The sequence below is a fragment of the Rhea pennata genome, chromosome 6 (assembly GCF_028389875.1).
Source record: "Rhea pennata isolate bPtePen1 chromosome 6, bPtePen1.pri, whole genome shotgun sequence".
Classification (NCBI taxonomy): domain Eukaryota; kingdom Metazoa; phylum Chordata; class Aves; order Rheiformes; family Rheidae; genus Rhea; species Rhea pennata.
The window spans coordinates 21,731,634-21,747,128 of NC_084668.1; the positions used below are offsets into that span (position 1 = coordinate 21,731,634).

General features: G+C 37.7%; 1 protein-coding gene across 1 annotated transcript in view; it reads left to right on the forward strand.

Annotated features, from left to right (window-relative positions):
• Positions 1–15,495, forward strand: part of CERS6 (ceramide synthase 6) — a 125,320-nt gene that overhangs the window by 88,079 nt on the left and 21,746 nt on the right. The window contains exons 5-7 of the mRNA XM_062578692.1: positions 4,517–4,567; positions 8,651–8,743; positions 15,287–15,415. Of these exons, the coding sequence (XP_062434676.1) occupies positions 4,517–4,567; positions 8,651–8,743; positions 15,287–15,415 (273 nt within the window). The remainder of the gene's footprint in view (positions 1–4,516; positions 4,568–8,650; positions 8,744–15,286; positions 15,416–15,495) is intronic.

Here is a 15,495-nt window from a genome sequence, read left to right on the forward strand (position 1 = left end):
AGTGTGAAGTGCACATCCACAAGAACAAGAAATTTTCTTCTCTTACCTAGGATGAGAGACTGCAGCTGCTGTGGAAAAGAGGAAATTACGCTTATGTATCAGATGGTGAGTGTTAGAGCTAGGGATAAGTACAAACCACACAGCATTTTAGGGGCTGAGCAAACCCTGTTCAAGGGGAAACCTTCTTGCCTCACTTGTACAACTTGTTCTCACGAGGAACAAAGAGCTGTTCTAACATAATGAAATGAAAGTAGTGATACAAATGCAGTAAGTCATCTGAGCATATATCTGCCTATTTTAAACAAGAGTGAGGTGAGTGGAATGTTGTCAAAGATATTAAATATCTTGACTTTGATTAATGCTGTTAATTTCTCTTGCACTTAATATTACTTACAGCTATTTAAGACAAATTTTGTATGACCTGTATCCAAGTTTAGCATCCAAGCCAAATAAAATCTCATCATTTAGAGATTTTAGAGCAGTGAGAATGCTTCCGGTGAATGCTCAGGATTTCTGTATTATGGTAGATTTTTTTGTTTTAAAGCATCAGCTGTTTTCTAAGTTCAGAAGGTTTAAATCTCTTCTGAACTGAGTGCCAGATTTCTTGTTTCAAAATGTGTTTAGTGATATAAATAGGCTTTCATGAGAAGTGAAGATTCTGCGTTACAAAGTTCCTAAATTTTTGCATGCTGCATCCTGATAAAAACAGCAGGCAGATTGTATTTATTTATTTGTTGGAAAATTCTGTGAAGTTTTTTGTTAGTAGTAGTATTTCTCTGGGATCTTAGAACTCCTTTGCGTGTTAGAACATATACATGTGGTCTGGAATGGATCAGGTGCGTACTAGCTCTTTCTAGTAATCCAGACTGCTAGGGCAGAAGCTACTCTGTAGGAATCTGGGTTTTGCTGTCATAAGGCTTAATGATGAACATCTGGACGGTTTCTTCGTGCTATTGTTTCAAGTTTAAGGATGACAAAAAACAAGCTGAATGCCAGCAACACTGTCTGCAGTTTTTGCATATCTCTTATTTATGTTGTACTTCCAACATTGGTGCTGCTTTGCCCCATAATATATGTTCAATGTTGGTGGATACAACATGTGTAGTTGCATTTCTGATTGTGCTGAGTACAAGTACAGGTGGCTCAATGACTGACACAGCAACGTGCAACAAAATTAACTGTGGAAGTAACTTTAGCTGCACAAAAGCAGTTACTTTGCAAAGTGACCTACACTGTAAATTGTCTGGATATACATATATATTGTTTTTTAATCTAAAGACACAACCTCTTGTAGAACATGTTCATGGAACTCACATATAACCATAAAATGCCTGCTGTACGCATACCTTATAACTGTCCAGCCTAGAGCATGGGAAGGTACTTGCTCGTGGCATGTGTGTTTCCTGCCGGTGTCTTTGAGGATCTAGTCTACAGGATCTGTTTCCTGTGCTCAGTTGGTTCTGCTGGGTAAATATGGTTAAGAAAGGAGTATTCTTGGATTATTTTTATTACTGTATGATGAACCAAAATCTAACTTGTTATTTTAAAATATTTTGCCAGAAGGACTTTCTGCCTATCTAATAAAGTACACACACAAATACCTTTCAGCCAACTCACTACCCAGAGAGTAGATCACAAATAGAAGGTTTTTATTATATTGCCTTTTTTTCCTATTTACTATCAGAACTGACCTTTGTTTCACATACTGGATATTAACAGCACATTGAGCAAAACAAGCAAAATTTCATTGCTTTGGGGCTTCTGAAAGTCATGGCCTAATTAGAAGATTTTTCCAAAGGTAACTGCATAGGACAGTGAATACAAAACAAACCGAGGCTCCTGGCTAGCATGCAGGCATCTCAGATGATTTGTTCAGATCTTTTTAAAAAAATCCTCAGTCATTCCCTTGTCTCAAGAGTTTTTTCTGAAGTTCTTTAAAATTACTCCTTTTAATCATAGAGTTGAAAAGAGGTTTGATGGAGCTTTTGACAGATATTTCTGTGAGGAAAGTAAAAGAATGGAGATTTGTTCTTTAATACTGTGAATGACAGCAGATTCAAAAGCTGTTTATTGTCCTTCACTGTCGTAGATGCTGTACTGATTAGGTAAACCTTAAGTTTCCATCTGAACTCTGTCATTTCATGTAAGGGAAGATTTCAACATTGTAGGACTGGTGCTTTGTGCCTGACAAAATTGATACTGAGGTTCTTAGTATTCTGTTTCCAGTTCAAGAATACTATTTTGTTTTCTGGTTCTTTGCATTTCCTGCCTTCTCCACACTCCATATGCTCCCCTCCTCTCATGTTCACCTCTTCTCCAAACATCATCTTTCCACTTTACTACTTGTTCTTGATATTTGGATATTTAATGGGCAGTGGAAACAGTAGCATACTTAGATTTATCCAGAAAGAATCCATTTCAAAGCCAAATCACTGACCTTTTTTTCACTAGCCACCATGGGAGTATTCAGGGAGAGCTGAGCATATCCTGTGAGCTTATGCAGGGCTCAACTGAGCCCCGAGAATATCAGTATTAAGTCCTTTCTGATTAATTCCACCCTTACCAGCGTGTGTAGGTGTTACATTGCAGTATGTGTGGTTATTTGTAGGCTCCTCTCCTTCCTGCTGAAGCTTGTATTGAGTTCTCTGCAGTTATGAGGTTCCTGGAGGACTAAACAAGATGCTCATTGCTTCAACTACAGCAGTAGTCTTCGTGGAAAAGTTAGGGTCAGTCTAGAGCTATGTTTGTTGTGGAGATCGGAGAGGAAGGCTGTGCTTAAACCAAGTGGTCTTTCTGTACCTCTTTGCTGAAGTCCCCCAGGGCAACTGTAACCTACATCCCCTCATAGGACCACAGTGGGAGCCAGCTCCATGTAGCTAGCACAAGGGGAGTGGAGAGGAGCTGGACATGACACAAGGTAAGAAGATAGTGTAGATCCCCTGCTTTTTTAGCCACCCTTGCCCACCTATTGCGCCTGTAGGATCCAATAGGCTTCCAAGCAGCATCAGAGAAGCATTTTGTTTGAGATGGCAGCACAGCCTTCTGAAGCTTGTGTGGCTCAGAAGAGGCAGATGCTCTGCACTGTGTTGATCTCTGAGACTTAGTGCATATTTTATGTTGTCTGTCAGTTTGTGGTATCCTGTCAGGCTTTGTGGTAAATCTGTAAAGGCTTCTCCAATGGAGCCTGTTCTATTTAGTGTTCAGCATTTTAAATGCACCTAGACCTCTGCATCTGCATCTTCTATAGCAGGCATTTCTCTGAAGAAACTTGAAGATGTCATAATATTTGAAAGAGAAAAATGAGCATTTTTTCCTAGCACCTGTAATTTAGGTAGGAAAACAATTGGGTAGGAATCATCTCTTATCTCTAGCTGAATCTGATATGAAAGACAGTTGCAGCTTTTCAAACCTAGCTAAAACTATGAATTATCCTACAATATTTGGATGGCTCTAATTTAGGCAGCTGCCAGACAGAAATATTTTAAGTTCTGTGTATCAGTAACACTTACAAAGGAGCTGTGTCTGTTTCCAAAAACCTTTTTCATTGCATTCGCTTAGCATAGTAACTACTGTGGAGATGTTTGAACCAATGAATTCCTTGCATTAAATAATTTTCTTTAATAGAAGGAGAAGTTGGAATGAACTTTTATCATTCTTACAGCCATCTTCTGAATGATGTATTAGAAACTCCCTGAAGCCTGTTACTTGTTGATGCTAGTATATAGCTCTGGTTATTATTACAAGTATTATTCCTTTCCATTTCAGGAACATTGGAGATGTCTATGTGTTTAAGTTTTATTTTATTTTACTTTCCATGTGAAGGATATTCAAATAAACAGAAAGAGCCCTTAGTGCTCATATCACATCACTACTTAACCAACAAAGGCTATAGGGACATTCTATGAGACAAATCATATTTAGAGCTCACTCTTTGAGTTGGAAATGAAGATGTAATGCTGACTAGTGTTTATACTGTCTCTCTGCATGGTGCAGATCCTTCCTATTTATAAAGGCAGTACTAGCTTGATTCTCAACTTGGGTCTTCAAACCCCAGAGCAACATTCCACTTAATGTTCATTTTATTTGGTTTGACACTCATATATAATAACAAACTTAGGCAAAATATTATGCTTTGCCTAAGCTGGACTGCTCCATCTCATGGTGAAATCCAGATCTGCAGTGCTGCTGAGAAGGAAATGTGAGATCTAACCACTTGGGCACAAGTGGATTGGTGTTCAGCCTACACTCCTGTGAAATCTGTTAATGTAAGGTCGTGCTGCACTAAAGGAAAATCTCTGTCAATGGACAGGTTGATCTAACACCTACTGTGAAACTTTGATGAATATACCTCTTATATTCAAATCTCATGGCCTTTAGAAGAAAATACAGATACTAAGCTGTTCCTATGCTTTTGCCTCTCACCTGTATTAACCATGTACAACTACAATGCCCAGAATGGTTTGTACAGAACTTCAGAACTTTTTCTTTTTTCTTTTTCTTTTTTTTTTCCTCTCAGACACCCTGGCTCTGGAATACCAGACAGTGCTGGAGTGGGTATCCAAATCAGGTAAAAATTATAGTGCTGTCCAAAAACAAATGTGCCACCTCTGTAGAGTTGTTTTTGTTATGGTGGAGCTTTGAGTAAATATCAGGCATCTTTAATGGGTTATTCAGCAGTGTATAATAATATTGCTAGATGCTCCCCTCCTTGCTTGAGTTCAAGGACAAGACAGGAAGTATGAACAGCAGCTGTTGCACTTATTTTGACATGAAGCATAGGATCTGAAAACAGCAAACTGTGAAATCTGCCTGTGAGAGCAGATATAGGCAACAGTGGTAGAACAGTTACTTTTCACAAAGTTCTTAGAGCACGTTGCTAGTTTTAGCAAAGCCAGAGATTCAGCGGATTGGGAAGAAGCAGTATAGTTCTCATAAACCAGGAAACATTAGGAATTTCAGATTTAAGATTGTTATGCTGCATAAAGAGTGAAATACTCTGGCTGTTGGTGTGTTCATAGAGGAAGCTGAAGAGAGATGGTAAGCTTCTCCTTTAAAGTACTTGAATAAGAACTATCCAGTCCTGGCCTCAAGGAAACTGAAAACAAAAATGCTGAGGAGGTTAAAATTAACAAGAGAATTAAATAAAGAATAGTCCAGCCTTTGTTTTCAGTGATGTCTGTGTATTTTTACTGATTCAAAAACATCAGTCTTAGTCTCTGTTCTAGGTCAAATTATTTGTCCCTGTTATAGATTAAATTATATGACTTAACTTCAAAGTCAACTCATTCATTTTACACATTCATCTGCTTTAGTAAGGAGTGGAATGCCACTATTAAAGAAAAAATGCACTTTCAGGTTGTGTCCTGCTGCACTCATTCCCTCTCCCTCTCCTACAGAAACATTTTGCTCAAGTCTGAAATTTACTTTCCTCAAAAAGATCTTCAAGAAAACAATAGCATTGTATTTATTATTTGCTAAGAGACTGTTAGTGAGCAATACTGAGATTTTAACTCATTCTATGTGTAGTTAATCTGAGCCCAAATTCTGTCTTTCACAGCAGCACAGTAGCTTCAAGGACATATCAGGATTGCAGGATTCTGTAGTTCCACAACTCTGGAAACTGTTCTCTGGCAGAGGAGGAGGGAAAAGGGAAGAAATTTTGTCCATCATTATGTGGTTGAACTGGGGTTTCCAAAGTCTGCATACCCAATAGCTTTGAGAAACATCTTCTGCACTTTCCCTCAGGTCATACAACTGATTATAGTTGTTAAGTTATGGAATGTGTCTAAACAGAGCCACCAACCTTCTATGAAACATTTGGTATATTTTTGAGAAACAGTAACTTGGAGGTGGCTGCACTACTGACTCATTTTGTCTCTTGGTTTGATAGAACTAACTTTCAACATGTGAGGATCAGTAAATTAATTAAATGCTACTTTTTTACTATCAATAATAATAATAAAACCAATAAAGAAAAAGTAGCATTAAGTTTATGGCGTTGGACTTTGGAAACCCTTTCAGGAAAGCTAAGCTCCACCTGTTGCCCTTGTACCTTTTATATAAAGGAGAGATAGCAAGAGGTTGAAGTATAACATTTCCTTTAGTTAACAAATTTTTCAAATGTGACCTAGTTAGATGGTCTTCAAAATTCTGCATAACTTTCAAGGATGATTTTTGGTAGCATTTTTAATTATCTGAATTCTAAACTTGAGCTTCTTCAAAGTACTTTTTACTTCTGTTTGTATGCAGTATGCAGAACTCAAAATAGGATCATCAAGACATTGTACTAGCTGCTTTTCAAATATAAATTACAATGAATTCCCCAAAACTCTAGTTTGCAATCTAAGGAGTTTAGGGCAATCTGTCTATTGTTACTTTAAAAAGAATGGAGTGAGGTAGGAGGAAGGGAAATCAGTGCCGGACTGGAAAGTATAAAGACGAGTATTATCTGTAAGACACATGAATTCCCATGTATGTGTCAGTGAAAAGCCTTAAACAGGAGAACTGTGTTTAATTTAGGGGCCCACATTATGTGAAAGTTGTGGACCTGTTGGAGATAGGTCAGCGGAGGGGCAGGAAGAATGACCAGAAATCTTGATCTGCTGGGAAAGGTTGAAGGAATTTGATCATTTAGCCTCAGGAAGCGAAAACTGAATTGTAATAGTTTTCAAGTGTGTATAAAGTTTCTGTGAAGAAAGGAATAAACCTTTCTCTGTCCACAGTTGGATGGACAAAAAATAATGACTTAAATTACATCAAAGGGCTAGAGCAAACTGACAAATTTTAGGGCAGCAGCAGAACAGATTGCCTGAGGAGTGTTGACTCTTCAGCCCTCCAAGTTTTTACGAACAGTCATTTGTTATAAATGATACAGCTGCAGTTTCTGCTGCCTTGGGGCAGGGGACTGGATAACTTCTTGTGGTGCCTTTCAGTCCCGTTTTCTACTATTTTTATGATATTACATGCAAGAAGATATTTACTTCTGAGGAAAGAATGAGTCTTACTATTTAAAGAACATGGACTTACCAGACTTGTGAGCAGGACAAGGAAATCATTCAAAAAGTTAGTTACAGCTTCAGAGGGTGGCAATTAAACTTACGATATATGAAAATTGTGTTACAAGTGGAGATGGTCCAACAGAAAGCAAATCATCAAATTTTGATTCCTTTGTAAGTTTTTTTGCAAGTCACTCAACACAGCATTACAGAAATTCAGCTGGACTTGCTGTAGATAGTCAATTGGATCATTTGAATGACAACTTATCCATAAACATGAAATAGTCCTATTACAGTTAAGTCTTTGGGGAACTGAAACCTGACACTTTAACCAATTTAAATGCACATTGTTTAGCTTTTAATGGGGGAAAACCATAGTATCTTTAGAATCCTCTCCCCCACTCTTCCCATTATCCTTATACATGGGTTTAGAAATACTAATGGTATTGTTAATAAAGCAACTGACAATCTTCATTATTTTACTAGAAATTAATTAATGGCAGTCTCACTAAGACAGAAAAGGATTGTATTGACCACAAAAATGGTTTTAAAGAATTGATTTCGAGTGTACGCATTTTTATAAAGCTTAAATATATGTTTACATTTAAGCAACCCGTTTAGAGCATACACTGTGCACCTAAAGGTGATTTTCTAGCTTCAAAGAATTGGTCCCCAAAAGCCAATCAAAGAGAAGATTAAAGAGGCAATTGAAGTGACTCTTGCCAACTGAAATAGTGCTTGCTCTTCTTGGTTGCATCGCTGGACCAGTGCAAACTGCTCTAGAGGTGGTTCATCTAATCCTTCAGGAGATTTCCCCCAGGCCAGGGCCCATCTCTGTCACTGAGGTGAAAGATGTGACAGGCAGCAAAGTGTAGTAGTGTGGAGATTAGAGTAGTTCCTAGAACCGTCTGTCTCGGGCTAGGGGCTAGACCGCCTATACTTGCCACCACTTCCCTTCTTTGCAGTTAGCTCAGGTTGCGTTTGGTTGTGAATAACTTCCTGTATCTTGTTATCTTTGTTTCTTTAGCGTATAAACATGTATATAAATGTGTATATCAAACAAGATGCCTGGATAAATTTAATGACTTTCTTCCTCAAATGTTAACATGTTCCTAGAAAATGGTTAGAGTCTTTAAAAATAGGCTTTTATATTAGAAAGAACCATACTTTAAAATCAGAGCATTTTCATCATGAACAGATCAGGTTACACACCAGCATCACTTTTTTCTAGTCTGCTGCAACATTGTTTCTTTTATTGTGCCTTAAACCAACTTTACTGAAGTATAGTAAGATGTTTTAAGTAGTCTTTCAAAACACTCTTAGGATCTTCTGTCCTGCATATAAGATAGGATTTGAGTTAAAATTTAGGCAGAATCCTGTTTATTCAAGGTCCCTAATGGAAAACGTTGTAGATTTCTGGTATTGCAATATTGTCAAAATTTAAACACAAGTAAAAACGTGTAAGAATGAGTAAGAAGCTCTTCTTTCCCAGGGCCATCAAAGTTTGAATGAGGCAACCATCATCATTCCTTTTTACATAGGATGCAAACGTAGAAGTCAGTAATTCATCTGTGATTAAAAGTCTTTCCTACAGACCTGAGATGCATGTAGTGTCAATTAGGTCTCTTTAACCTTTTCTCATCTCCATCTTTCAGCCACTGATGCCTGACCTTCATTATTACTACATAGTTGAATTGTCATTCTACTGGTCCTTAATGTTTTCTCAATTCATTGACATCAAAAGAAAGGTAAGAGCAATGAGATTAAAAACTTTGAAGGCTTTAAGCACATGTTTTTGACTTGAGGAATATCTGTGCATTGGAACTAGAAGTACAGTTCTTTCTAATCATTATCTCTTGCAGATGTTCATCACTAAAAAAAATGGTGTTGAAGTGTTTGTGTTCGTCAGTACTATGATGTGGGGTTTTTTTCTGCATATTGGGAAAAGAGTAATTAAGAGCCTGAAGTAATCCAGTATTCAAAGGGAAATGGCATCAGGGGATAAGCTGCTGATCCCATACAGTGACTTGAATGGAATGGAACACTCCTAGTAGCCAGTAGATGTACCATTTCTATTAGGAGTAAAATGATGAAAACATCAATGATGGAGCAAGACTGCCTCATAAATTCATAGTTTTGTTTTGGTAAGAGCTATGACAGCTTTAAATGTGTTTTTTTTTTTTTTTTATGAAGCAATGGTAAAAACAAGGATATATTTAATATTAAAATGATGCTATGTTTGATCTTACATTTAAAGTTATAAAATTTCAAGTAGATGAGTGTTGCTTTGTGTTTAAGTCATGGCATTTGTCTCAAGTATAATGGCTTTTATTTCTGTTTTCTTTGTAATGAAAAATATTTAAAACAAGACATAGGAAACCGTAGCAACTGTAAATTAAAACTATTTCCAATATATTTTTCTGATAATTGAAAGGTAGTACTGGAAAAGTAGTTGTGTGCACCACACAGAGCAGATGGACTGTTAATCGAGAAACGAAAGCTCTGGCCAGATGAAGACAATTTGCCAGCATCAGTGGCAACCGGTTCCGTATTCTTTCATCTAGGTTCTCCTCCAAAAAAGATCTGTAGCATGCTAATCTGCAGCAAAAACACAAGTCATTCTTTAGTAACAATCCATTGAGCTATTCTTGCAGGGCTTTTTAATGTTGTGAAATTATTTATTTAAGACATTTGGAAGGATTTGATAGTATTTTCAATGTGCCTTTTTCTGCTCTAATTTAATTAAATGACTGTAGGCTATTGTTCTAATGGAAAAAAATAGTAGTTTACAAGAATTTTAGCAGGAGCATAACTGGAAAAAAGATATAAAGAATCCAATATGTCCTAAATAAGTTGATCTGTTATTTGGAACCACAGTGTACAAGAAATCTTGTATTGTAGCTATGTATATGCAAAAACACCTCTATATTTGAATTAGCAAAATTTTTCCAGAAGTAGAACTCTCAAGAAAACATCTACCAATTTCAAAACTATATCAGATGATATATCATAAACAGAACAGGCAGTTTAGGGTGAATAAATGTTAATCCCTTGCTTGCATTATTTGTAGATGTTAAACATCCTGTTAATCATGAGTTTGAAATGGGTATAACTTCACTGTCTCAAATAACAGATGCAGAGAAACAGAGCTCAGTGGAGTTGTGTGGTAGTGGAGATAAATTTCAGTCATGAGTAACATGAGTAATATACATAAGCAGCAAATACAGGCAGTACTTAATAGCCATTTGCCAATATATAAACCAAACCTCTGCGGTAGTTTTGCAGAATTATTCAGGTTATTGCTGCAGAAATGTGTCATGTCTCATCAGCCTCCCTGCGATCGTTCAGCCTTCTAGGCTGCACGGTTGGATATCTTTTGTGTACCGTCTGAAGGAAAAGAAAATATAACAGCATTGCAATTGCAAAGTTATTGCAATTTTGCAGTAATATGTGTTTTAATGAATATTTAATTGCTTCCTAACTAGCTTCTTTGCTTACATAAAACATAATTGGAGGGTTCCTGAACAGCACCTGGCTGTGCTGAAGTACAGTTCTAAAAAAAGCCACTGTGATATTCACTAATACTTTTCTCATTTGGTAAGTCGCATGGATGCTGTAGCTATTCCTCTCATGTCTTGGAGAATTTATTCCCATATTGAGCTGAGCACAGAAATAAAGCTTGATAATTTCCATAGTATAGGTGCAAGTAAACAATTTTTTGGAAGTCTGTCTCTCAGTTGCATATAAACGGCTTACTATCATGAAGGTTTCTCAGCAACCTACTGTGGAAGTAGAATGGGGGATGGAGGTGGGGAAGTAAATAGTTAATAATAAAATAACACTTTTTGTAACCCAAATTTGTAACCCATAGCACCAAATTGACACCTTAAAGCTATGTCCCATACATCTACTGTGTCTGAGGATGCACAGTCTCCTGACAGAGAGCAGGAGCACAATGTCTGCAATGCAACGATATCAAGTCAAAAACCTTTCATTGTGAGCACCCTGATGGAGACAGCAGAAATGCCATGTTTGTAAATGAACTGTTAGATCGCTGACCAGTTTGATTACAGCAAAACTACAGAGAGGGATCTTACTATTATTCAAGAAAAATTGTTAACTAGGAAGATTGGATTTAAGAAATGTGGCTGTGTGCTAGCGTCACACAATGAAACTGTTCTGTGGCCTGGGGTGAACGCAGACTATCAAAAAAACACATGACTTGAAAGATGTTTTCACTGGGAGCTTACAGTAGTTGACACAGGAGCACCACATGCTGCTGTCTTCAGGGCAATGCCAGCCATCAGTAGGCTCACAGTACGATGCTGAATGCCCTCTCTGCAGACGGCTGAGGACGTAAGGTGACATCAGACAAGCAATGTACCAGACTAGTGCAAACACAGATGTTCCTAGGAAAATACAGGATGAGCCTTAGCTTTCAGGTGAGCTCATATCAGACACTCAGGAGCGTGAAACAAGTGGGTGTATACTTACAGGAAGGGAAAGGCTGAAAGGGACTGATTACCAGTTCTTGACTGGTAAAATGAGGCAAGCAAGAAGTATAATGTCAGCCCAAGAACCATGCACTTCAAGGATTTTTTGAGGCCTGAGATGTCACAACAGGTTGGCCATAAAGGCCGTGTTCCTAAGATAGTTTGTACATCACCAACCTCTTCAGTAGGCCAGCAAGTAAGAAGAAAAAGCAACTTCAATTAAAAATTTATTTATAGAACATGATTAAAGATTCTCAGCTTGCAGGAGGTATGAGCTTGACAGAGACATCAGCTGTTGTAGCACCATAGTAGCTGTCTTTTTTAAAAGACAGGTTTAATTTTAAAAATGTGGAAACCTCTTCAGGTACAGAGCTCAGTTGGTTAGATGGTGGTGCTAATAATGCCAAGGTTGTGGGTTCAATCCCCATATGGGCCACTCATTTGAGAGTTGGACTAGATGATCTCCAGAGGTCCCTTCCAACCGTACCGATTCTATGATTTACAACACACAATATGTGAAATAGTGCCCATCTAAAACACATGCTTAACTGGAAGAATGCCAGCTATTACCAGACATTTAGGATAATACTTCATGACAGAGCAGATTAACAGTTCTCAGCCTGAGGAACGTGCTACTATTTTCTTCTTACAATGAGAGAAAGACTTTTATCCAAGTCTTAGTTATCATTTTAAATATTTTTAAATTCCACAGTACCTGTGTTGTAGTGTGGAACGATCTAAAGTATCTTGGCAGTCTTGTTCACTTCTGGAATTTAGCCAGTCATTTCTATGGAGTCAGATTTCTCTCAAAGAGAGTGTTGTAGGTCTTATTTGAAAGTGCCAGCACTCAGCATTGGCATAATTCCAACCCTGGTCTTTCACTTTACATAGCTCAAGAGAAAGGTACATGCTGTTTTCCATCTCCCTTTATTCTTTCTTAATAGTAAATTCATGAGTTGAAAATGACTTCCAGTTGGATTGCTGATTTTCAAACACCTGTTTATGTAGATATTAGAAATTCCACCAGATTATTGCTGCCTAGCTGAAGAAATATATGCAAAATATTTAGATTTTTGTCCATACCTACCATTGGCACTAAGTCAAAGCAGTGGACTAGGTAGATTAACTTTTACGATTTTATAATAGTATGTTGCTTGCTTCATAAACTTCTGTGTTGCTGTAATGATGTCTTACACTTAAAGTGTTTTCATTTCCATAGACTTCTGCATCCTAGTATGATTTTTTTTATCATGTTTGTCCAGCTTCCCGTGCTTCTATTCTGTTCAACATAGAAAAAGAAATTTAGAATGGGAAACTGTGTTTCCCACAAGCCCTGATTAGTTTGAAAATTATTGAAGCTTATTCAAATGCTTTCTGGGTGCCTGAGGTATTGTTTGATGGAAATCTATCTGACCAGTGTAGTTAAGGGAATACATAAAATTTCTACTTCAGTCAGTGTAGTTATGTGACCTTTTTGTGTATTCACACTTTTTAGTTCCAAGCATTTGGCAATTCCTAGAGCTCCTCTGTTTTTCTCTGTTTTTTTTTTTTTTTTTTTTTTTTTTTTTTTTTTTTTTAAAGGAAGATGACTCTTCTTCCTATCTCTCAAAATAAAACAATCTGTAGGTGCCAATTATCTTGACTATTCCACTTTGTTTCTGGAAAATGTATGCTATATTCCAGTGAAACTAGATACCAAAACTCCTTCTGCAAACTCAGTGGGAGGAAGAAAAGGAAAAATCATAGAGCTGAATTCTTTTGTTTCAAGAAAAAAAGATTTAGATTGCATTGATTTTGTGGATCTCTACTGAAGATGGAATAGTTAAAACCTCGAGCTGGTCATATTCCATTCATTTATTGATGCATAAACAAAGAAGCTGAAAGGCCTAAGAATGAAGTTGCATTGCCCTTCAGTAGCACTTGGACTCCTTAGCCTCTTTGGCATTTTGATCAGTACAGGATCTCTTTTCAGAGCTGTCAGATAACTGTCTCTCTTACGAAACATATCAGAGGAGTTCCCTGGTCAGTGTTTCTGAAAATAGCATCAGAGAGAAATGCAGAAGATTGCTGCCCAAGAGCATTAGGGCTACATAGGAATAATGCATGTTGTCAGGAATGCCTTGAAAAGTTCTACAAAGGGACTAGAAATCTGGTATTTGTAGAACCTCAGTGCAGCAGCTGTGAAAACAGATTCTTTTCTGTTTGGCTTCCTCCCCCTCATTTGAGCTGCTTATGTGCTAATATAATTACCATTAGTGGGAAAGTGAAGAACCGTGTCATAGGATTGCAGCTGAAGCAGGTAAAGAGCTAGGCTACAATATGATGTATGGCAGTGCTAGTGCCCTCTAATCCTGGGGAAAAGAAGTTGGTGCTATTCTGTTTTGGTTATAGTAGGGTCAAGTAGCCTTCAAAGTGTGGGTTTGTAGTATTTGAAATGACTGAGATGCCATTTCCCTGCTGTCCCTTATGAGCCTTAGAAAGGGAAACCCACCTGTAATTCTCCTTTTGCTCAGTCTACTTAAAGAAGATTAATATAAAGCAATGACTTCAGATCACTGCTAGGTGTATTTGGTTATGCTCCAGACTGCTGGGGACCAAATAATCTGTTTTAAAAATGCTTGATGTGTATCTGATTAGGTTTCTCCTTCTAGTCTTATTGTTCAGCTTTGTGTAGAAGATACTAGCAATGCCCAGTGGTGTATATTTGTAGGAAATGGGACCTTGTAGCGCTTCGTAGCATTCCCATTACCAGCAAGAGGTGGAATGGCACTGGGCAGTTACTCTCTTCAGTGTTAGAGAGAGTAGCTGTAGCTGCTGCGGCAGGCAAGAGTTGTTGCTGCATTAGTGGGGGCTTACCAGCACTTGGCCAGGAGGGCCCTCTACCATCCCACCCATACTTTTCATCCTGTGGCAAACTAGATTCTGCCTCTCTGAAGGTTGCAGTGGCTCAGCCCAGTTTCTCTGGTGTGGGCCATTTACCTGAGACTCTTTACATCTCAACAGGACTAGCCCACAATAGCTGCAAGAAAGCCAAATGCTACCTCTCCAAATGCTTGGTGAGCTGGCTGCCTGGAGGAGCTGTTCCTTGTGAATTCCTGGATCCCTGTTCCTTCAGACTGCCCTATCTAAGAGCCACTTGCCCTGCTGAGAGCTGCCGTACTATCTCAGCACATGATGCATGAAGGAACTCTCCAGTCAAATGATGCCTGTGACTTTTCTTCAGGATTTTGATACTATTTTCTCAAATCTGTCCTGCTAGTTCAGCGAATTCCAGCAAGATGTCTATTTTTAATATTTTGAAGCTTATAGAGAAAAGTCTTCTCTCTACATGTCATGTAGAAATCTGACACTTGAGCTTGACAGGTGACTGTCCATAAATTTTAGTGTGGTAGCAATGTTTTTCCTATTCCTTTTTAACTATCTAAAGTCTTGTAAATGATACATTATTTTGCATATTATACATTGCTTGGCATGTAAGAAATATGGCATAATTTGATTTGTATGCATATATGTATTTTCAAAGTAACTTTCATCATAAATGTTTGCTTCATTAGGTTAAATGTCTAGGAACTCCGAAGTGTAGATTCTGCCTAGCTTTGAATAATCTTTTTACGTTTTCTTAGAGCGCAATGATTATTCTGTCTAAATGAAATTGGTAGCTGGGCATTTAGTGTATGCACTTACGTAACTGGATCTTTATGGTAATATAACCTGAGTTTAGAAAACATAAATCTGTTTTTCTATAAGGGCGTTGAATCTTTATTTCTTTGTTTTTCTTTCTGCTTCCTGCTGCTTTAGGATTTTGGCATCATGTTTACTCATCACATTGTAACAGTCATCCTGATAACCTTCTCGTATGTAACCAATTTGACACGAGTAGGAACCTTGACCTTGTGTCTCCATGATGCGGCTGATATTGTCCTAGAGGTGAGATTATATGTGTGTCTGATTAGAGTCTGTATATGGTATTCACTGTTCTGTAAGCTATCATGTGAATGGGTAGAATC